The sequence below is a fragment of the Haliotis rubra genome, unplaced genomic scaffold (assembly GCF_003918875.1).
Source record: "Haliotis rubra isolate DU_JTF1 unplaced genomic scaffold, ASM391887v1 Scf140, whole genome shotgun sequence".
Taxonomy (NCBI): domain Eukaryota; kingdom Metazoa; phylum Mollusca; class Gastropoda; order Lepetellida; family Haliotidae; genus Haliotis; species Haliotis rubra.
The window spans coordinates 1,650,436-1,674,818 of record NW_025765337.1 but is presented as its reverse complement, the minus strand read 5'-3'; the positions used below and the strand labels follow the sequence as shown (position 1 = coordinate 1,674,818).

At 42.4% G+C, this 24,383-nt stretch overlaps 2 protein-coding genes across 2 annotated transcripts; both read right to left on the bottom strand.

Annotated features, from left to right (window-relative positions):
* Positions 1 to 4,060: 4,060 nt before the first annotated feature.
* LOC124268859 lies at positions 4,061 to 13,715 on the bottom strand. The gene is made up of 4 exons (XM_046703885.1): positions 13,273 to 13,715; positions 8,607 to 8,678; positions 7,805 to 7,954; positions 4,061 to 4,574 (listed from the first exon to the last, which is right to left on the bottom strand). The coding sequence occupies exons 1-4, from the start codon at positions 13,475 to 13,477 to the stop codon at positions 4,174 to 4,176; spliced, it is 828 nt and encodes a 275-aa protein (XP_046559841.1). The 5' UTR covers positions 13,478 to 13,715; the 3' UTR covers positions 4,061 to 4,173.
* Positions 13,716 to 20,261: 6,546 nt separating this feature from the next.
* Positions 20,262 to 24,046, bottom strand: LOC124268885 (tryptophanase-like). The gene is made up of 3 exons (XM_046703909.1): positions 23,951 to 24,046; positions 22,052 to 22,811; positions 20,262 to 21,945 (listed from the first exon to the last, which is right to left on the bottom strand). Exons 2-3 carry the CDS (start codon positions 22,808 to 22,810, stop codon positions 21,454 to 21,456), a joined length of 1,251 nt encoding a protein of 416 aa, XP_046559865.1. The 5' UTR covers position 22,811; positions 23,951 to 24,046; the 3' UTR covers positions 20,262 to 21,453.
* Between the last annotated feature and the right edge of the window lie 337 nt (positions 24,047 to 24,383).

The window sequence follows — 24,383 nt, the reverse complement described above, 5'->3', positions numbered from 1 at the left end:
GTTCAGACACAGATGTGACAACATTTTGTGAAATAAGTATATATAGTGCTATATACATGGATCTGTTTTAAAGCTTTTACAAATGATATGTGCCAAAGTAACTCAAGATAATGAATATATTTTTCCCTACCCCCACAGTTAAAAAACTTGATCAGTTATGCCCTCATTATGCATTAGAAAACAAATAGATAATTGATGAATTTTCATATTAACAGAAATCCAGAGGCTTAATAATTAGGATAACCAATCCTGTCATCATCATTCATATAGATCTAAAACTTTCGTAGAGGTTAATCACCCTTTAGCCCGAGCAGAGTTTATTTAAACAACTACCGTAGTGAGGGTGATTAAACGGCTTACACCACGAGGGCATACTTATTTAATATGCGTGTAATGTATTAGGCATGATGAAGATTATCAAAGTGAGTACAATATTATTGTTTTTAAATAGAAATAATTGCCCTAGGGCAGTAAATCAGTTATTCTAATAAAACACTTCCACGAACAATGGGCATAACCTAGTTATTTCACTGGGCGATCGAAAAATATATCCACTCACCTACCATGTAACAATGGAAGATACGGGACATAATCGGCGATATTATTGGCATCAAATTTGCTAAAATATAAATGCTACCTATATTTAATCAATGTGGTCGTTCAGATTTCGTGAAAATAGCGAGCTGACATGAAAATGGGGTGTGTGTCAGGACATTACATGTCGGTCTGAGGGAATGGGGATGCCATTGATGCCAGGTTCGAGGTAGAGATCCTCCTCTTCGAACACAGAGGAATTGACTCTGGCACTCCACGAATGGCAGAATATTCTAATGCTGAGAATTCGGGGTTTGATGGAGTATGAGGAGGAGTCGCAGATGTTATCCGTACGAGGGGTGGCAACACGAGGTACTGACGTGGCAGCCAGTGGTTGGTTGTTCATGGGGACAATCAGATTGGTGCGGTTGTCATGGTGACCATACTTTCCGGCGTTGTTGATATTCACGTTTCTGAGTATTAATTCAAAATTTAGGATTAGATCCCCAGTATCTCATGCTTGCCATAAGAACCAACTGAAATGGTGATTGGATGGTCAGGTTTTGGGAAGTGTTTGTGTGGTTATCCAGAGTTGTGCATCATTGCTGAAACTCTCTGTCACTTGGCAGCTCCTGGACAAAGTAGGACTTAGTAGGACTTAGTATCTCCTACGTAGGACTTAGTATCACCTACGTAGGAGTTAGTATCTACTAAGTGGGTATCTCCTACGTAGGACTTAGTATCTCCTACGTAGGAATTAGTATCTACTAAGTGGGTATCTCCTACATAGGAATAACTATCTCCTACGTAGGACTTAGTATCTCCTACGTAGGAGTTAGTTTCTCCTAAGTGGGTATCTCCTACGTAGGACTTAATATCTCCTACATAGGAATTAGTATCTCCTACTTAGTATCTCCTACGTCGGACTTAGTATCTCCTACGTAGGACTTAGTATCTCCAAAGTGGGCATCTCCTACGTAGGACTTAGTATCTCATACGTAGGACTTAGTATCTCCTACGTAGGACTTAATATCTCCTACGTAGGACATAGTATATCCTACGTAGGACTTAGTAACTCCTAAGTGAGTATCTCCTACGTAGGAGATCCTAAGTCCTACGTAGGACTTAGTATCTCCTACGTAAGACATAGTATCTCCTACGTAGTACTTAATATTTCCTGTAGGAGATGATCGATATACCATTATATAGATTAATCTGAAACGGTCGACTTAAAGCCCCAGACACGCACACAATCTCCTGTTTCACTGTTTCAGTCACTGTGAGAGTCTACAGTCATTCGTTTCATTCACTATTAGAGTCTACAGCTATGTGTTTCAATTTACTATTAGAGTCTACTGTTCCCTTCACTATTAGAGTCATGTGTTCAACTATTTGTTGCACATTAGTACTGTGTTGGACCGACTGTTATACTACTGCCTCGCGTTCAGTTTGCTCTACTATTACGCGTTGCAGTTAGTTCACTGTTATATGTTGCACTTTGTTACACTTTACTATTATGCGTTGGATATTTCAGAGGACGTTGCACAGGAATCATAATCTGCGTGTACAGACGTGTGTTAGACTATCGGTGGCAATCTATGTGTACGCATCCCCTTATTATTATACAAATAACTATAATGACAATTCTTTGCCTTTTTGAATTTCGTATTGTTTTACGCCGCACTCAACACTTGTCCACCCCAGTCAAGTCAACCTGTAAACAATTACGAATAAAACCGCAAACGAGCGTTGCATCCGATCCAACTTAGCCCCATCCAGACAAGCAACAACTTGCGGAGGTCGTGTTATAATCCGAGTTTCATATCACAACCTCACCCCAACCATCCCACCCACCTCTCTCTCTGTGTGTGTGTGTGTGTGAATAGATGTATGTATGATAGATTAAACATAACCATACCCAAACCTCCATAACTGCAATTAGAACAGGGTCCACGTCACCCTAACGTAATACACACACAATAACACTGTATAGTAACACTGCGTTAGTGTCATGAATATCCACTGACTCACATTTCGACTATCTAACGTCCTGCATAGCCAAACATTTCTCAACTTAATAACCATCCTTAAAAAGGATATATTAAGTACTACGTAGGAGATAGTATGCCCTACGTAGGAGATAGTAAATCCTACGTAGCAGATAGTTAGTCCTACGTAGGAGATAGTGACCCCCAAAAATAATTTCACCGTGGCCCTACTACGCTTCCGTACGATAATGTGAATACAAAACACTTTCCTCCAATTTGAATAAACCAGTCATTACTTACACTTAACAAATTCAAATCACACTAATCATATTCACATTTAAAGGGAAATAGCACCCGCTTTTATTGCATGAATTATTCACACATACATGAAAACACAAACTTATCAATTTTGTTGTCTGATGGCACAAACAATATTTACTCTTAATATGTTTCAATTTGACACAATGTAAATTTTTGTACATCGAAATGTTTTTGTGGTGCAACATGTTCTAATAAATTAAAACAACGTAGAAAGCGTTCACGTTCTACATCCACGTGGCAAGTGCTGACTGAGGTGTTAAATTAGAGATAATCATACTGTGTAAGAAAATCAGAGGTATATAACGAAATTATAATAGCTCTAAATTTGATTTAAAACGGAACGCGTAGTTGTTATAACGTGATTATATACCTCTGAATGACTTTGATTAACCAATCACAATCCAGTATTTACTGAAGTCATGGTAGAATATGGCTTGTTAGTCATGGAGTAAAAATGAATACAAGGTGGGTTCGTTGCTATGGGGAAGTATTGAGAAGGATCGTGCATACACGCAATACAACCCATTATCTACATATGAAAACCTGATAATAAAACCTGATAAAACCAGTATGGGACTATTTCACGAACATGTATTTCGGAATTTCTATTAAGTAGTGCTATTGCCAGGATGCCATGTGTTCGCGCCGAGATGTGTGTATCCTGTCTGTCCCGTGGAACACACAAACACATGCTAAGTCAAGCCAGGTTTACAGCCAAAATCTCACCCACGGGAACATATGGGTCAAGTCAGGTTTACAGCTAAAATCTCACCCACGGGAACATATGGGTCAAGTCAGGTTTACAGCTAAAATCTCACCCACGGGAACATATGGGTCAAGTAAAAATTTCCATTTCCTGCGTAAATTTCTTCCTTGAATTTGGCCTGTCGGATGTGGTGTGGAAACTCGATAAAAATCTTTTTGACAGAATTGGATTTATTCCTGTCTGAGATTGCAAAATTTCAAGCAAATCAGACACCTAGCCTCCCATGAATCAGACACCTTGACTCTCATGGATCAGACACCTACCCCCACACGGACCTGACACCTACCCCCCATGGATCAGACACCTAGCTTCCCATGGATCAGACAAATAGCCTCACATGGATCAGACACCTAGCCTCCCATTGATCAGACACCTACTCTGCCATGGATCAGACTAGCGTCTCTTTACTTCTGTTTTGAATCTGACAAACTGGTATTTCATAATAATTTTCTGTGAGGTGCTGACTGCGTCGAAAGATTATTCTACGGTAACTAGGTAACAGTTATATTATCTGAAAAAATACTGGCAAACATGATCAGAGACGTAACAGTAGATGACTTTATCCTAAGCATAATCAGGATTGGTGAAGAAGGCATTTTCCGAATCATTGTCTGGATGGATATGCTCCATGTTGGTAGCACCGCCATGTTTCGGAGGCTCGTTGTGGATGGGGTCGTTAGTACGGTCGCCATATTCCGAAACATTAATGTCGATACGGCCACTTTCATCACCACCCACAGCGTAGAGTGTGTTGCTGTCGCGGACGACATAGAGGCTGGTGGATTCAGGAAACTTCTGGGGAGGAATGTCTGGTTTCAAGAAGGCTGCAGTCAGCAGAATTATGAAGCCTGCTATGTCGAAGAACCCTCCAATCAAGCAGACAAACAAGCACCACCCAACCGTCCACTCCTGTCGAGCGCCAAGAGCCACTCCATAGATGATAACGCCCACAATGTTGCATATGGCTGAAATGGCAATGTCCAGATAAGTATACATTTTTGTATTTTCGGAAAATGTCCAACCACGACTCATTGTTCATGAGTGAATATAGATAAACATTAATTTCAGTTCTACCACTGTGTATCAGCTTGATGTGGAAGTGTTTCAGTTATATCTTTCACACAAGGCCCACTCTACCATCTGTATGTATACTCACCGGTCGCCAGAACAAAACCAGCCACTTTCACACATGACCCACTCTACCATCTGTATGTATACTCACCGGTCGCCAGAACAAAACCAGCCACTTTCACACATGACCCACTCTACCATCTGTATGTATACTCACCGGTCGCCAGAACAAAACCAGCCACTTTCACACATGACCCACTCTACCATCTGTATGTATACTCACCGGTCGCCAGAACAAAACCAGCCACTTTCACACAAGACCCACTCTACCATCTGTATGTATACTCACCGGCCACCAGAACAAAACCAGCCACTTTCACACATGACCCACTCTACCATCTGTATGTATACTCACCGGTCGCCAGAACAAAACCAGCCACTTTCACACAAGGCCCACTCTACCATCTGTATGTATACTCACCGGTCGCCAGAACAAAACCAGCCACTTTCACACATGACCCACTCTACCATCTGTATGTATACTCACCGGTCGCCAGAACAAAACCAGCCACTTTCACACATGGCCCACTCTACCATCTGTATGTATACTCACCGGTCGCCAGAACAAAACCAGCCACTTTCACACATGACCCACTCTACCATCTGTATGTATACTCACCGGTCGCCAGAACAAAACCAGCCACTTTCACACAAGAGCCCACTCTACCATCTGTATGTATACTCACCGGTCGCCAGAACAAAACCAGCCACTTTTACACATGACCCACTCTACCATCTGTATGTAAACTCACCGGCCACCAGAATAAAACCAGCCACTTTTACACATGACCCACTCTACCATCTGTATGTATACTCACCGGTCGCCAGAACAAAACCAGCCACTTTCACACATGACCCACTCTACCATCTGTATGTATACTCACCGGTCGCCAGAACAAAACCAGCCACTTTCACACATGACCCACTCTACCTTCTGTATGTAAACTCACCGGCCACCAGAATAAAACCAGCAGCTTTCACACATGACCCACTCTAACATCTGTATGTATACTCACCAGCCACCAGAACAAAACCAGCCACTTTCACACAAGGCCCACTCTAACATCTGTATGTATACTCACCGGCCACCAGAACAAAACCAGCCACTTTCACACATGACCCACTCTAACATCTGTATGTTAACTCACCGGCCACCAGAACAAAACCAGCCACTTTCACACAAGGCCCACTCTAACATCTGTATGTATACTCACCGGTCACCAGAACAAAACCAGCCACTTTCACACAAGGCCCACTCTAACATCTGTGTGTATACTCACCGGCCACCAGAACAAAACAAGCCACTTTCACACACGACCCACTCTAACATCTGTATGTTAACTCACCGACAACCAGAACAAAACCAGCCACTTTCACACAAGGCCCACTCTAACATCTGTATGTATACTCACCGGTCACCGGAACAAAACCAGCCACTTTCACACAAGGCCCACTCTTACATCTGTATGTATACTCACCAGCCACCAGAACAAAACCAGCCACTTTCACACAAGGCTCACTCTAACATCTGTATGTATACTCACCGGCCACCAGAACAAAACCAGCCACTTTCACACAAGGCCCACTCTAACATCTGTGTGTATACTCACCGGCCACCAGAACAAAACCAGCCACTTTCACACATCACCCACTCTAACATCCGTATGTATACTCACCGGCCGCCAGAACAAAACCAGCCACTTTCACACATGACCCACTCTGACATCTGTATGTATACTCACCGGCCACCAGAACAAAACCAGCCACTTTCACACAAGGCCCACTCTAACATCTGTATGTATACTCACTGGCCACCAGAACAAAACCAGCCACTTTCACACAAGGCCCACTCTAACATCTGTGTGTATACTCACCGGTCACCAGAACAAAACCAGCCACTTTCACACATGGCCCACTCTAACATCTGTATGTATACTCACCGGCCACCAGAACAAAACCAGCCACTTTCACACACAGGCCCACTCTAACATCTGTGTGTATACTCACCGGCCACTAGAACAAAACCAGCCACTTTCACACAAGGCCCACTCTAACATCTGTGTGTATACTCACCGGCCACCAGAACAAAACCAGCCACTTTCACACAAGGCCCACTCTGACATTTGTGTGTATACTCACCGGCCACAATAAGGGCACGAGTCACTTTAACACAAGGCCCACTCTGACATCTGTGTGTATACTCACCGGCCACCAGAACAAAACGAGTCACTTTCACACAAGGCCCACTCTGACATTTGTGTGTATACTCACCGGCCACAAGAACAAAACGAGTCACTTTTCACACAAGGCCCACTCTGACATTTGTGTGTATACTCACCGGCCACAATAAGGGCACGAGTCACTTTAACACAAGGCCCACTCTGACATTTGCGTGTATACTCACCGGCCACCATAAGGGCACGAGTCACTTTAACACAAGGCCCACTCTGACATTTGTGTGTATACTCACCGGCCACAATAAGGGCACGAGTCACTTTAACACAAGGCCCACTCTGACATTTGCGTGTATACTCACCGGCCACCATAAGGGCACGAGTCACTTTAACACAAGGCCCACTCTGACATTTGTGTGTATACTCACCGGCCACAATAACAAAACGAGCCACTTTAACACAAGGCCCACTCTGACATTTGCGTGTATACTCACCGGCCACAATAAGGGCACGAGTCACTTTAACACAAGGCCCACTCTGACATTTGTGTGTATACTCACCGGCCACCATAAGGGCACGAGTCACTTTAACACAAGGCCCACTCTGACATTTGCGTGTATACTCACCGGCCACCATAAGGGCACGAGTCACTTTAACACAAGGCCCACTCTGACATGTGTGTGTATACTCACCGGCCACAATAAGGGCACGAGTCACTTTAACACAAGGCCCACTCTGACATTTGCGTGTATACTCACCGGCCACCATAAGGGCACGAGTCACTTTAACACAAGGCCCACTCTGACATTTGTGTGTATACTCACCGGCCACCATAAGGGCACGAGTCACTTTAACACAAGGCCCACTCTGACATTTGCGTGTATACTCACCGGCCAGAAGGATGAAAGCAGCCATGGTGAAGAGGAAGCATCTATGGTAGAGCCCCACCGAGACGTAGATGTAGACGGGCATCACGACCAGGGGGATGGCCACGCAGATCATGGCCACGCTCTCCAAACCTCGGACAGCGTTCAGCCAGTCTGGAATTCGTGATTAAAGGCCTAAATGCTGAATTTGTTGAGGTAGATTCTGGCTTTTAGTCTTAGAATATGCTCCTATTTTATATTACCGCAGGGACTGCAGTGTAACGAGGTGGTCAGGAAATACGATTGTATCAGCTGGATTGTGGAGCGTGGAATACCTGTTACCTTATGTAGGGATGATTCCGTAAACAGACATAGGCAATCAGTTGACGTGATTAACGGGAACACTCACACTGGATTTACGCACAGTTTGTAAAGTTACTTCATGAGTTTAACTACGTCGTAAACATCAATTATTTGAAAATCACACAAGATAAATGTATGATTATCGCCTGGAATCCCGTATCATACCGTATATTGTATATAGGTATATAAATAGTTATATGCAATCCTTTTGTTATCAAGGGGATTCTCATTGTATAAGTAGCATAACTTACTACAAGCTACCAGTAAACTGTTCGCTAATACTAATTACCCTCTTCCCAGAGGCAACTGTTAATATGAAATGGTAATTTTCTGACTGATGTTTTGGAAATCAACTTGATTTGGGACTGAGTGTGTTTAAAAGGGTCGGAGAAACGCATCCAAGCAGATGTTGTTCCGTTTGCTCGTAATGTGCAGGAAACAAGGGACAATTTGCACTACTTACGGAATGGTGCACAGAAGACTTCATTGTTGATGTTGGTGTTGCAGGACTGCCACACACTTCCTCCATCAAGACCTTGGTTAGGACGAAAAATGACAATGTACGCAAGCTAACATAGATATAACTGGAATCACAAGGCTGTAATAACACGTCACAAGGCTAGCGGGGTGTTCGCTGTAATATCACGTCACAAGACTAGGAGGTGTTCGGTGTAATTTCACGTCACAAGTCTAAGAAGTGTTCGGTGTAATATCACGTCACAAGGCTAGGAGGTGTTCGGTGTAATATCACGTCACAAGGCTAGGAGGTGTTCGCTGTAATATTACGTCACAAGACTAGGAAGTGTTCGCTGTAATGTCACGTCACAAGACTAGGAGGTGTTCGGTGTAATATCACGTTACAAGTCTAGGAAGTGTTCGCTGTAATATAACGTCACAAGACTAGGAAGTGTTCGCTGTAATGTCACGTCACAAGTCTAGGAGGTGTTCGCTGTAATATCACGTTACAAGTCTAGGAAGTGTTCGCTGTAATATCACGTCACAAGACTAGGAGGTGTTCGCTGTAATATCACGTTACAAGTCTAGGAAGTGTTCGCTGTAATATCACGTCATAAGACTAGGAGGTGTTCGCTGTAATATCACGTTACAAGTCTAGGAAGTGTTCGCTGTAATATCACGTCACAAGTCTAGGAGGTGTTCGGTGTAATATCACGTCACAAGTCTAGGAGGTGTTCGGTGTAATATCACGTTACAAGACTAGGAGGTGTTCGGTGTAATATCACGCCACAAGTCTAGGAGGTGTTCGGTGTAATATCACGTCACAAGTCTAGGAGGTGTTCTGTGTAATATCACGTCATAAGTCTAGGAGGTGTTCGGTGTAATATCACGTCACAAGACTAGGAGGTGTTCGGTGTAATATCACGTCACAAGACTAGGAGGTGTTCGGTGTAATATCACGTCACAAGACTAGGAGGTGTTCGGTGTAATATCACGTCACAAGTCTAGGAGGTGTTCGGTGTAATATCACGTCACAAGACTAGGAGGTGTTCGGTGTAATATCACGTTACAAGTCTAGGAAGTGTTCGTTGTAATATCACGTCACAAGTCTAGGAGGTGTTCGGTGTAATATCACGTCATAAGTCTAGGAGGTGTTCGCTGTAATATCACGTTACAAGTCTAGGAGGTGTTCGGTGTAATATCACGTCACAAGTCTAGGAAGTGTTCGCTGTAATATCACGTCACAAGTCTAGGAGGTGTTCGGTGTAATATCACGTCATAAGTCTAGGAGGTGTTCGGTGTAATATCACGTTACAAGACTAGGAGGTGTTCGGTGTAATATCACGTCACAAGTCTAGGAGGTGTTCGGTGTAATATCACGTCACAAGTCTAGGAGGTGTTCGGTGTAATATCACGTCAAAAGTCTAGGAGGTGTTCGCTGTAATATCACGTCACAAGACTAGGAGGTGTTCGGTGTAATATCACGTCACAAGTCTAGGAGGTGTTCGGTGTAATATCACGTCACAAGACTAGGAGGTGTTCGGTGTAATATCACGTCACAAGACTAGGAGGTGTTCGGTGTAATATCACGTCACAAGTCTAGGAGGTGTTCTGTGTAATATCACGTCACAAGACTAGGAGGTGTTCGGTGTAATATCACGTTACAAGTCTAGGAAGTATTCGTTGTAATATCACGTCACAAGTCTAGGAGGTGTTCGGTGTAATATCACGTCATAAGTCTAGGAGGTGTTCGGTGTAATATCACGTCACAAGTCTAGGAGGTGTTCGGTGTAATATCACGTCACAAGTCTAGGAGGTGTTCGGTGTAATAACACGTCATAAGTCTAGGAGGTGTTAGGTGTAATATCACGTCACAAGGCTAGGAAGTGTTCGGTGTAATATCACGTCACAAGACTAGGAGGTGTTCGGTGTAATATCACGTCACAAGGCTAGGAAGTGTTCGTTGTAATATCACGTCACAAGACTAGGAGGTGTTCGGTGTAATATCACGTCATAAGTCTAGGAGGTGTTCGCTGTAATATCACGTTACAAGTCTAGGAGGTGTTCGGTGTAATATCACGTTACAAGTCTAGGAAGTGTTCGCTGTAATATCACGTCACAAGTCTAGGAGGTGTTCGGTGTAATATCACGTCATAAGTCTAGGAGGTGTTCGGTGTAATATCACGTTACAAGACTAGGAGGTGTTCGGTGTAATATCACGCCACAAGTCTAGGAGGTGTTCGGTGTAATATCACGTCACAAGTCTAGGAGGTGTTCGGTGTAATATCACGTCATAAGTCTAGGAGGTGTTCGCTGTAATATCACGTCACAAGACTAGGAGGTGTTCGGTGTAATATCACGTCACAAGTCTAGGAGGTGTTCGGTGTAATATCACGTCACAAGACTAGGAGGTGTTCGGTGTAATATCACGTCACAAGTCTAGGAGGTGTTCGGTGTAATATCACGTCACAAGTCTAGGAGGTGTTCGGTGTAATATCACGTCACAAGACTAGGAGGTGTTCGGTGTAATATCACGTTACAAGTCTAGGAAGTGTTCGGTGTAATATCACGTCACAAGTCTAGGAGGTGTTCGGTGTAATATCACGTCATAAGTCTAGGAGGTGTTCGCTGTAATATCACGTCACAAGTCTAGGAGGTGTTCGGTGTAATATCACGTCACAAGTCTAGGAGGTGTTCGGTGTAATATCACGTCATAAGTCTAGGAGGTGTTAGGTGTAATATCACGTTACAAGTCTAGGAAGTGTTCGTTGTAATATCACGTCACAAGTCTAGGAGGTGTTCGGTGTAATATCACGTCACAAGTCTAGGAGGTGTTCGCTGTAATATCACGTCACAAGTCTAGGAAGTGTTCTGTGTAATATCACGTCACAAGTCTAGGAAGTGTTCGATGTAATATCACGTCACAAGACTAGGAGGTGTTCGGTGTAATATCACGTCACAAGTCTAGGAAGTGTTCGGTGTAATATCACGTCACAAGTCTAGGAAGTGTTCGCTGTAATATCACGTCACAAGACTAGGAGGTGTTCGCTGTAATATCACGTCACAAGTCTAGGAAGTGTTCTCTGTAATATCACGTCACAAGGCTAGGAAGTGTTCTGTGTAATATCACGTCACAAGACTAGGAGGTGTTCGCTGTAATATCACGTCACAAGACTAGGAGGTGTTCGCTGTAATATCACGTCACAAGTCTAGGAAGTGTTCTCTGTAATATCACGTCACAAGGCTAGGAGGTGTTCTGTGTAATATCACGTCACAAGGCTAGGAAGTGTTCTGTGTAATATCACGTCACAAGGCTAGGAGGTGTTCGCTGTAATATCACGTCACAAGGCTAGGAGGTGTTCGGTGTAATATCACGTCACAAGTCTAGGAAGTGGCTAGGAGGTGTTCGGTGTAATATCACGTCACAAGGCTAGGAAGTGTTCGGTGTAATATCACGTCACAAGTCTAGGAAGTGTTCGCTGTAATATCACGTCACAAGGCTAGGAAGTGTTCGGTGTAATATCACGTCACAAGGCTAGGAAGTGTTCTGTGTAATATCACGTCACAAGGCTAGGAAGTGTTCTCTGTAATATCACGTCACAAGACTAGGAGGTGTTCGCTGTAATATCACGTCACAAGTCTAGGAAGTGTTCGGTGTAATATCACGTCACAAGACTAGGAGGTGTTCTCTGTAATATTATTATGAGGAAGAACAAGGCACTGATTTCACTCGAGTGATTTGGACCCGTGAGTTCAGGTACTACCCTAATCAATGGGTACCGTGACGCCAGTTAATGCGTACATCTTGATCAATTTCATGGAAACCTCTGATATATTATTAAGTTTATCTTCTTACTTCTGTCTAAATCATGAAGATTATGTCAGGAGCTAGAGACGTGTTTGAGAACATGGCAGATCTATTGATGAATGGGGACAAGTATAAGCGATATCACCCTGCATGTTGAGTTCGTGTATACAACAGGATCGTTATTAACGAGTGTTCGCTTTTGAAACGAGTGTGAGCTGCAGGTGTTATAGTGTATAGACTGCACTAGTACGCATACAACCTAGTTTGTATAACTTTAAGATTCTTTTCAAATCGCGAGGGTCTTTGCAATGGCAACTGTTCACAATTCGTCACAATATGTCTTTTCTAACGGCTTTTACTGTAGTAGATAGACCATGGCAATTGCTGAATATATCTGAAAGAACACTTTGAGGTACGTGTGTGGTCATGCGTGCTTCAACGCTTAGCGTTTGCTATAGTTAGATGACATATGCAAGTCGTGTCTATCATGTCAGTAGTAAATGCATTTTGACTGCTACTGGCGCACAGTGATTATCAGATCCTATTTAACTCAGAATATGAAATGTTGACATGTTGTTATTTTGTTGCTGTAATGTTTTATAACACGATACGACAGCACAAACGCCCGTAGATAGAACGTCTACTATCAGAGCAGTGTAGGGTGGCCATGTAGATAAGCGTCACCTCGTCATACCAAATACCCTATATGGGTGCAAAGTAGGTGACCAATTGTCGACCCACCGCCGTCGGCATAAGACGATACAAAGTGCGTCATAAAACAGTACTCATTCACTCACTCACTCAGTTAAATTCGTTATGAAACTGTAGCATCCACTGTAACATGTTGTGACACTATCGTACTCACCTTTCAGATTCCATGGGTAGTTAAAGTGGATACAACCGTCATGGGGTCCATTCAAACACCACCACCGCCGCCATAGCCCGAGGGACCCGGAGGAATCCCAGGCCCAGAATGAAGCAGCGAATGATGTAATCTGCAGACATTCAGCTACAAGTAAGACAACGCAGCCTACAAGAGGCAGAAAGCCATATGTGCGTATCCCCGTCATTACTGGAAGGGGAGCGCTGGAGGTACTCCACACGGTTGTAGGTGGCCACAGATCTTTGGTGATACTAGTTTAGCATTACAAAACTCGATTTTCCTGTTTGCGTACATGAACGTATAAATAAACGCCATTGACTGAGACACGTCAGACTGTAGACGGCTATGTTTGTGTGTAAAGAGTGAAAAGAATTACATTGATACTTTGTGTTCATAGACATTGTGTGAGTGAGTGAGGCGTATGTTGAAGGTGCGTGGACCTGACAAGAGAGAGAGAAAGCGCGACAGACAGAGATAAGAGAGATATCTATAGCTTTCTAATTTGGATCTTGGATTAGTAGTTGTTTAATACAAACTTATGAACAAATTCTCTTCTTGCCTTCAAGGATAGTGGGCACTGTCCAAAGGCAGGTCCAGTGGTATTCGTCACTGTTCCACTGACTAAGAAGTCATTCCATATTATTCCAGTTCAATTCGTATTGGTTTTGGCGGCGGCGGCGGCGGCGGTGGTGGTGTGGGGGTGGGGTGAGGTGAGGATAATTTATGGCACATAACGCTTTTTTAAGAAATCATTCACAAAAAAACTTAGCAACTTACGTTTGCGATTTTCATACATCTAATCGTGTAAAGTTTTGAACGATTCCAAAAAAATCCATATTCAAGACTCTCTGTACAAAAAGTGCAACCTCGCACAGTCGTTAAATTTTTTCATCATATGAATACTAACACATTAAAAAATCACGAGGGCATAATTTCTAGTTTTCGATAAATATACATTAATAGATATAGCTTATTAAAAAACTGGGGAGAGATTTTAGGGGGACCATTATTTGTACTAATAGCAACTGGGTAACGGCCTATATCAGGGGCCAGAAACGGTGGGTGCCGTTGTTTAAACGTCGCGTGGACGACGACTATACACAACCCATTGACATGTTGCACATCGACGTGAAGCTGGTTCCCAGGGCTAACTGGTGGCATCATCAGAAGTGACCTGTCTTTAACAGGTTCGACGCCGGGGCGCTTTTAAGCCCGATTTACGGCAGTTTTTCACGCTGCAGGTACTTGTTATGTTTCGTACATCGACCACAGGGTTTTGTTGTTATTATGGATTGAAAGCCCTGTGTCTTGGCGTTCACGTCATGTGCGACGCGTGCGGGTGTCGTCACGTTTTCCCACCCTTAAAGCCACCCGAAGCTAAGCCCCATGCGTGTGACGGGAGCCAAAACAGCTCAGATTTGATATCACGAGGGGTCTGATCTGTGCATTAAACAACCACTCAACGATTGGCGCTTTCGGTCGTAATTCCCGCCACTTGGTTGGCGTCCATGTCTCACTCAGATACTCTCGGATCAGGCATTACAATCAAAACATCAGAGCAAAGCTTGTGTGCCCGACCCAAACAAGTGCCTCTGCAAACATGATACCAATCAAGGCTCAGTTAAAGACAATGTTGTGAGTAAGAACTCACCATGAAGCTACTTTAGGAATGTATCTTGTGTGAAGGTAACCTTTGGTAACAAACAATAAGAAGTAAATATCACAAAAACCTTGTCTCCGTTTTCTCTCCACATGGAAATAAAGACAATACCAAGGCTAAACGCAGCAATGAAAACGTTTTATTCATCCTTCCGAACAGCATCAAACTAGGCGCAAACATAGCAAAATTGAGTTCGCCTTCACACCAGGTGGAATTAAAGGCAATACCAGGACTAAGCGCAGCAATAAAAACGTTTTATTTCTTAGTTACTTGTACCTCAGGTCTAGTTACTTCTACTCCAGATCTAATTACTTGTACCTTAGGTCTAGTTACTTCTACTCCAGATCTAATTACTTGTACCTCAGATCTAATTACTTGTACCTCAGGTCTAGTTACTTCTACTCCAGATCTAATTACTTGTACCTTAGGTCTAGTTATCTAATTACTTGTACCTTAGGTCTAGTTACTTCTACTCCAGATTCTCCAGATCTAATTACTTGTACCTTAGGGTCTAGTTACTAGTTACTACTCCTGGTCTAGTACTTGTACCTTAGGTCTACTTCTACTCCAGATCTAATTACTTGTACCTTAGGTCTAGTTACTTCTACTCCAGATCTAATTACTTGTACCTTAGGTCTAGTTACTTCTACTCCAGATCTAATTACTTGTACCTTTCAGGTCTAGTTACTTCTACTCCAGATCTAATTACTTACCTGGTCTAATTACTTGTAGGTCTAGTTACTTCTACTCCAGATCTAATTACTTGTACCTTAGGTCTAGTTACTTCTACTCCAGATCTAATTACTTGTACCTTAGGTCTAGTTACTTCTACTCCAGATCTAATTACTTGTACCTTAGGTCTAGTTACTTCTACTCCAGATCTAATTACTTGTACCTCAGGTCTAGTTACTTCTACTCCAGATCTAATTACTTGTACCTCAGGTCTAGTTACTTGGCGCACTTGCACAGAGCAATCTTAGGCCCCTACAATCAACTTTACAATCGCCATACAATTGCCCTAATCCACTTGCACAAAGCCGATCTTAGCGCGTTTGTAAGATGGCATAGATTTAAGATCGCGATCTTAACTAAGATCGAACTCTTCAACGGTGGAGGTACGAATTTCTTGAACTCAACACCTGTCTACAGTTGTCTGCAAGTGTGCATAGCATGCAGCGCAAATAAAGAGTGGAACTGGTTACTGCACACAAACCATACCTCCCTCAATCGCAACTTGCAGAATTTTCATGAACAAAAATCCCACATATCTTTGAAGGAAACGATTGCGTGAAGACAACACACATATTTCTACATTCTAACTGTCTTGATTTATGAACAAAGAATGTGACATTGCAACTCCAGAAATACCTACCCATGATTTTTGAAAATATTGAAATACGAAAAAATACAGTTATAAATTTGGGTCGATTTAGTGACTTAATAATTATGAAAATTAAAACAGGGCCCACTTGCACAGAACGATCTTAGCGCTGCAATTATTGTAAATCGGTTACAATCGCCATCTGCTTGCACAAAGCAATTGTAGGCTAAGATCATTGTAAGTTACAATCGAAACTTACAATTGGTCCGGACCAATTGTAAGGAGCTAAGATCATTTTAGTCATTTTAGAAATGGCATTCAAATTAGTGTCTGTTTCACGCAAATAATCAGCTTTACGTTTGGAGATTGCATTTATATTGCATAAAACTGTGTGGTTCGCCTCGACACTTCAACAACACGGAGAATGCACAACCGAGTTACGTCGGATACATTGTTATTTGCTGTAGTGAACCACATAACTATCGAGTCGATATCACAAAGTACTATTCCCACCCGATTCAATGTTGGAATAAGTGTGAAACAACATACCTTCTTGATAATCAAGGAAGGATACTAACAAATGGTGTCCGCGTGCGATTAACAATGGCCGTGACCTTTTCATTAACTCAAGAGCAGATAATTTTATTTTATACGCAAGATAGTAGGTGACACACTTGCTAAGATGGCTTGCAACAGACCACAGCCAGATATTCATTCAATTAAGCCCATTCCAAGAGATTACTGGTTTGTCATTTCATCTTCAATAACTGCATCTTATAAATGGGATAATGAAACTACAGGTAGACACATGTACTCTACTTGTCCTGTAGTAAACAAACATTTTAAAATTCGTCGGCGTTGTCGCAGAGATGAAGTTGTTTTAACTCGTCTCAGGCTGGGACATTGTGGATTAAAGGCATATAGAAGTATTTTAGATAAAGACCTATCTCCTCTGTGTGAAAGCTGTAACTTACACTGCCCAGAAACAGTTCAGCACTACCCCATTGAATGTCCAGCTCATGAAAACCCACGTAAGGCTCTTAAAGAAACTGTGCTTAACAAAACCCAAAATACTTTTTCAATGAACGCAATACTAGTACTTAAGAAATACACTTCGCTCTACCACCATGTATAGTGTAATAAAACACACTTTTGCCCTGAACTATTATAGTTACAGCACGAGGAGCACGAGGACGCTTGCGTCTGGAAGTGTATTTCTTTCTAAGATGCCAAATTTAATACTTTCTAAAGATAATTACGATTAATTTAAGGCAGAAAACAAACGACGGTGTCGGTGACCTAAATTAAGAATCCTCGCACAGGGCTAACTGGCGCGCTGTTCTATTGATGTGTCTGCCCCCTACGTTAAGACGAACGTTACCAGAAAAAAACAAATGATAACAGTTTGATGACGGTTTACGTTCGGATTAAATATCTTCTCTGAATTATTTTAATTACATCTCTCCTTAACGTAAACCATATGGGGCAATATGAACGTTGCATTTCTACTACCAGCGTAAGTTTAGATCAGTACATCCAGAGGAAGTTGAGTAATCAAGCGACATTCCACAATTGCATTGTGGAAATGTAAACATTACGAACGTTACCGTGTCGCTGAAAACTTGTGAGTCGAAATGACACATTTTAACCGTCGTAAAACATAAACGTAATGTTTCCACCAGTGATGTTAGCTGCGTGAAGCAACAGCAAACCAAGAAACGGGATGCAACGGTGTAGTTTACTGTAGGAGGCCGTACGAGGCGATGACAACTGACATGCATCGTGACGTCGCTTACATTGTGACGTAATGTAAAATAATTCGATTACGAGGGGGCACACTAGAATGGCGCAGTGACGGGATAACGTCATGCAATTGTTACGTCATCAAAAAACTATACCTTTATTGTCTGATAATGTATTTTTTGTTCGATTGTTCTAACCGCTGGGCATCTTAGAATTGGCGATAATTTAATGTATGGTTGCATACAAAGAGCTTTTTTAGACTTCCTCGTTAAAACGGGTAAGTACGACGTAGTTTAAAGGTCACATGCAACGTAAAACACAACTTTGCAGATTCTGATACCTTTCGGTATGGACTTACCGAAACAAATCGTCAAAAAGCAAATTCAACTTATAAAGTTGAAAAATAATGCGATGAAAAAAAACGCGCGAAATCGGAGTTCAAACGTTTCACTAAATTTCCCCAGACTTTTCTGGGGAAAACGGGTTTCAACAGCTGGGCTGCGCTCATAGCATGTGCGCAGTGAAATAGGTTCGCGCAGCTTGGAAGCGGGTTGTCCGGTGAATACTCGCTGAAGGCTTTGGTGTGAGCTATTTTACTAATGTTTTGTTGATATCTCACAGGCGCGAGCTTTTTATATGTTATGACAGTAAATAAACTGTTTATATAATTTCATTTGTCTATTCACCACGTTCTTCTTACCGAGTCACTTTCTCAGTTCGATACTTAAAAAGCAATGTCATTATTTAGCGTTGACAGAATTTCTAACTGTGATATAGATATGTCGTTGTCACAGACAAAACTCAATGTCTTGTTTTATTGACACCTGTGTGTCTGCCTGCCTGTCTGCTAATGACAATATTCAATACACAGCTGCTATCACTGACCACATGCAATTTGAACTTAACACCAATCAGGCTATACACCATAAACAAAATGCATTGATTTATGGCCCGAGTTCGGCCTCTGTCACATTATGTAATTACACAGACAGGCAGGTGTGATACTTGAACACATGACATGTTATGATGTCTGTTGATTGCAAAATGTTATACACAAAAAATGAGCATGTATTTACAAAACCCAACATCTCTATATATATATACACACAATGAGCATCTGCAAATGAACCAGCCGTTACACTTGAGTGCACACCCACCCGCTCTGACTGGGTTCGGTATCCCGGCTGCTTCGTTTCTTGGGAAGTAAACCGAAGTACACAATATTGCACTTTTGATTTGCGATTGTACGCTTATAATTTTGTTTATATGTTTTTTCATAACCAGCAATGTATATTATATGTCATGAATAAGTGATAATTGTGTTTTAATTATGTTTGATTTTTTGGTTGCATGTGACCTTTAACTGAACAAAAATATAACAGTTTGTTAAGTGTTGGGCGCATATAGGCCTTATAAGGCCCAAAGTCGCCCTAAAACTTTATCTACCTACCTACCAAGATGGGAGTGGTTTCCCTTGGCATATGCCGTTGCCGTACAGTCTATAATGCCCAATTGCAGAGCTCAACATACTGATATCTCTTTTCGGTCATGGAGTGATTTTGTCTTAGTTTATCATTAAAGTAATCTACAATTAGATACAAGTTAACATGCAAAATCAAGTTTCTTTCTCATCCAGAAATCTAAATTGGATTATTTTCATAAGACATGGGTAGGTATTTCTGTGGTTGCAATATCACATTCTCAGTTCATAAATCAAGACAGTTAGAATGTAGAAAAATATATGCTATCGTCCATGTAATCGGTTCCTTCTAAGATTTCCGGGACCTTTTCATGAAAATTCTGCAAGGTGCGATTGAGGGAGGTATGTATTGTGTGCTGGGACCGGTATCACTATTTATTTGCGCAGCATGCTATGCGCACTCTCAGACAACTGTAGACGGGAGTCGAGTTTAAGAAATTCGTACCTCCACCGTCGAAGAGTTCGATCTTAGCTAAGATCGCGATCTTAAATACATGCCGTCTTACACTCGCTCCAAGATCGGCTTTGTGCAAGTGGATTAGGGCAATTGTATGGCGATTGTAAAGTTGATTGTAGGGGCCTAAGATTGATTGTAACTAAGATTGCTCTGTGCAATTGGGCCGAGGTCTAGTTACTTATACTCCAGATCTAATTACTTGTACCTTAGGTCTAGTTACTTATACTCCTGGTCTAGTTACGTATACTCCAGGTCTAGTTACTGATACTCCAAATCAGTTTATTCATGCAAGCAATGACAAGACAACATGCATGATGAACCTCTTTATTAAAGTTCCAAAGTGCTTGAGTGGTACAAAATGAGGATTACGAAAAAAGCAAGCATCTGCATATAGCCCTGTCCATAAATTTTCAAAGTGTTGCAGATAATGAGTGAAAATATGTAAACCCTATGTAAGTGTGTTGGGATATGACAGATCTATATACCTCATTCGGACCTATGATCATTGTTGTCTTGTAGAGAGAAGAATCCCTTTGTCATCGGGTATACAGCAACAATATCGGGAGTCATATTATTTAGTCATTCTGGGGTCGTATTATTTGGAAACAAAACTGGTAAGGTGAGCTTTACTTTGCTACAGGTGTTAGAGTGCGTGGACAGACGACTCGTAATCGGCTACACAGATGGAACCCACCCGACGTCCACGTGTTATCCCAGCATTGTCCGACCGTCACATTACTGTCAGGCGTCGTGTCAAGAGCGGCAGCAATGTACCAATCGTCTTTGGCTCTCGTATATATCAAGGTTTTCGTTGGACTTCCTTGAAAGGCACAGCATAATGTAGCGTAGACGGAATGGACAGAACGTTACTTCTTTTGGTGGCTCTATAATGGTTTGGGGTGGGATTTATCTGAATGGCAGAACACCTTTCATGGTTTCCAACCATCGTGACAACATCCTGGAAGCACTCGTGTTTGTGCTGGTCGTCGTTTCAGGACAAGAGCACCCATGGCCAGTGAGTACCTTCAACAGGAGAACATAACCACCTTACCATGGCCAGCACTCAGTCCAGGCCTGTCAGCCATCGAACATGTCTGGGATATCCAGACAAAGTTGATATTGGACGTTTGATGTGTGCCTCGTAGAATCCGGGATTGTCTTGAGAACTGTGGCGGATTCAGGCGATATATTGAGTTTGACTTTTCATGTTAAATGACGTGATGGACAGTTGGGGGCTTTGGGCAATCATCTGATATAATCTGTGGTCATCTGACTCTCAACGACTAATATAAATCTCCGTCAGATGTCCCCGTGACACTGTTAAACTCTTTTTCTGATTAAAGATATAAAATATTAACAGTTGTGACACTTTTGTATTGAATATCACCTACGTTATTATAGAATGTCTACCGAGGTGTTCGAATTTCGAGAAAAGCCAAGCCCCAAAATAATAACAATTGGATCATGCGGTGGCCTATAAAGGTTTTATTTTATGCAAATAATTAATCCATATCAATCAAAGATGTATTAACAGGCTCCAATAAAACTTTACACATGCCTATGCGACGCTGTACAATGCGTATTCCACATATGCGTTCTCGTTTAGCCATCAACCGTTCAAATACCTCACCGATGTGAAGCATGTGAGACAAAGTATAGGCTCGTCTTGGGAGACATATTCTCAGGAAGTGGTGAGGTTGAGGATTCTCTCGTTCGTTGCTGTCATCAAACTTCAGGGCATCATCCAGATAGTTGCATCGTATACCGCCCTCTATGTACAGGGCACAGTGCAGGGCCCACGCCGGATACTGCTCTGTGAGAATGTGCGGCAAACATCTAGCAGCGTTGATGTAGATGGCGCTTCCTACTGGCTCAACTATTGGGACACCGGCTCTCTTCAAGATGTCACCAAACATGGACAAACTGTCAATTCTGTACTTCAAGTAGCGGTCTTCAATCCCTTCTGTCAGGCCTATTGCGACAGCCTCCAGGTCTCAGGCAGCCATGCCACCGTAACGTCGTCTTCCTTCGAACGTTTCCACCATTTCGTCAAACTTTTCACGAAGGTCTATCAATTTCGTGGCAAAACACCCCCTATGCTGCACATGGCGTCCTTTTAGCTGAAAGGTACATGCCATCAAAGTAGGAACACATCTCAAGTGCTATGGCCCTGGCTGACATATCGCCATAGGATTTCTCTCTAATTTTAATGAAATACGCATTTTCCTCGAAGCGACACCCATCCATAAACAGAGGGATTCGGTACCTTTTGCAGATCTCCGAAGTACGTTTGATGTTTACCATGGATACTGGCTGCCCTGCTTGGTGATTGCTCGTGACGGTCAGGACAACAATAGCATTGCCTGACTCAGATAATTCTTGTTCGAGTCTCTCACAGTCGATGTTGCCATTAAAACACTCACCACTGATACGTTTGCATGGAAGATCCTTTTGCAAAGCCCCTAACATGTGGGCGAGGGTTTTACCTGTGCTATACATCGTGTTGCTGAAGATTGCTAGTCCGGGTTTGGAGTACATGGAGAAGAGTAAGTGTTCAGCAGCCCGTCCTTGATGCACAGGGAACACGTAAGGGAAACCTGTGATAGATCGGATGGTGTCTTCAAATTTGTCAAAACTGTCGGGGTTTATAGAGCCTTCGTGCGCTTGTAACATTGCAGCCCATTGCTCGTGACTCATGGCGGCTGCACCGGAATCCGTCCACAGGTCAAAGTTGATTTCATGATCGCTTAACTGCAGAGGGTTATAGTGTCTTCTGTGCAATGCTTCAACCCGCTCTTCTTTAGTAATATCAGCTAAATGAGCTACCATTTTGATTCGGAAGGGTTCCATAAAGGCCATCCTGTGAATGAAAATAGTAGTGAGTGAGTGGGTGAGTGAGGTTTTACACCGAAACTCAGCAATATTCCAGCTATATGGCGGCGGTCTGTAAATAATCGAGTCTGGACCAGACAATCCAGTGATCAACAGCATGAGCATAGATCTGCGCAATTGGGAACCGATGACATATGTCAACCAAGCCAGCGAGCCTGACCACCCGATCCCGTTTTTGGCCTCTTACGACAAGCATGGGTTACTGAAGATCAATATTCTAACCCGGACCTTCACGGGTCGATGAAAATAGTAATTAGAGTGACATCATTGCCTACATTGCTATTTCCTGAAGAGATTTAAGGGATATATCACTTAGAATATGTTGACCACTAGAAGGCCAGAACCCCAGTCGTTTGTTGCATTGAACTTAGCGCCAGTAGCACTAGCCCAGCATTCCAAATGGAATTTCGAGTCACGAATTTTCCTAAAACATGGGTAATATTTTTTACATTAATTTGTTTTCTTATATCCAACATATGCAAAAAATAATGTAACCGGACCAGACATATTTATACACAAAGAAAATGATTGAGTGTGTTGCTCTAACACCGTAGTTGCAGAACGGCGAGGGAGTTAATGTCGTCGTGATGCAGGACACAAACGTTTACCACAGACCTGTGACAGACCTGGCAAGACAACATGGACAAACAGGGGTTCGACTGTCCATGTGTCCAAGAGACCCAGTGAAATGCTTGCCGTATTCTGGTTATCCTTCATATCAAGTTACAGGCTTCCTGGGACATTAATGACGAACACTGTTCAGTGAAAATACGTGATGTGATTTTGCAATTTGTACCTAATGAAATCTGTTTTGGTATATAGCCACTCTCTTGTGTTCACACAAACAGATGTTTCTTTAAATGGAATCATCGTCCGAGAAGATCGTTCTTCATTACATACGAAAATTTATAATTATTATTACAATATCGAGAGGCAGAGAGAGAGAGAGAGAGAGAGAGAGAGAGAGAGAGAGAGAGAGAGAGAGAGAGAGAGAGAGAGAGAGAGAGAGAGAGAGAGAGAGAGAGAGAGAGAGAGAGAGAGAGAGAGAGAGAGAGAGAGAGAGAGAGGGGGAGGCAGAGATTGAGAGTACTTATTGATCCGACCTACCCGACTTGTCAATATGATGAGGGGAAACTGAGGGCTGTACAGTCGTTAAGCTGATCTCCCGCACCACTGTCCACCCTAACTGAAGCAGCTGCTACAAGCCACATAGATGAATATATACTGCCATGCAACATATTGAAACACTACCCGTACTTTAATCCGCCCCAGTAAATACCATTCTTATCAAAATAACTACAATGTGTAACATTTGTCATGCCAATAGTCAACGGAAGCCCACGTTCATTAAGCATGAAATATGCTGGGAACGCTGTACACCTTCTGTGATGAGAGACCATTAAATATCCAGTGACGTAGAGGTTAATAAGTGGACAAAGACTGTATTTATGTTGTTTTTCACACTTCCACATACTTGTTTGACTGAGATACGTCTAATTACCTTTAACAGTTTTAAATAAACGATTTGTTTGTTAAGCGC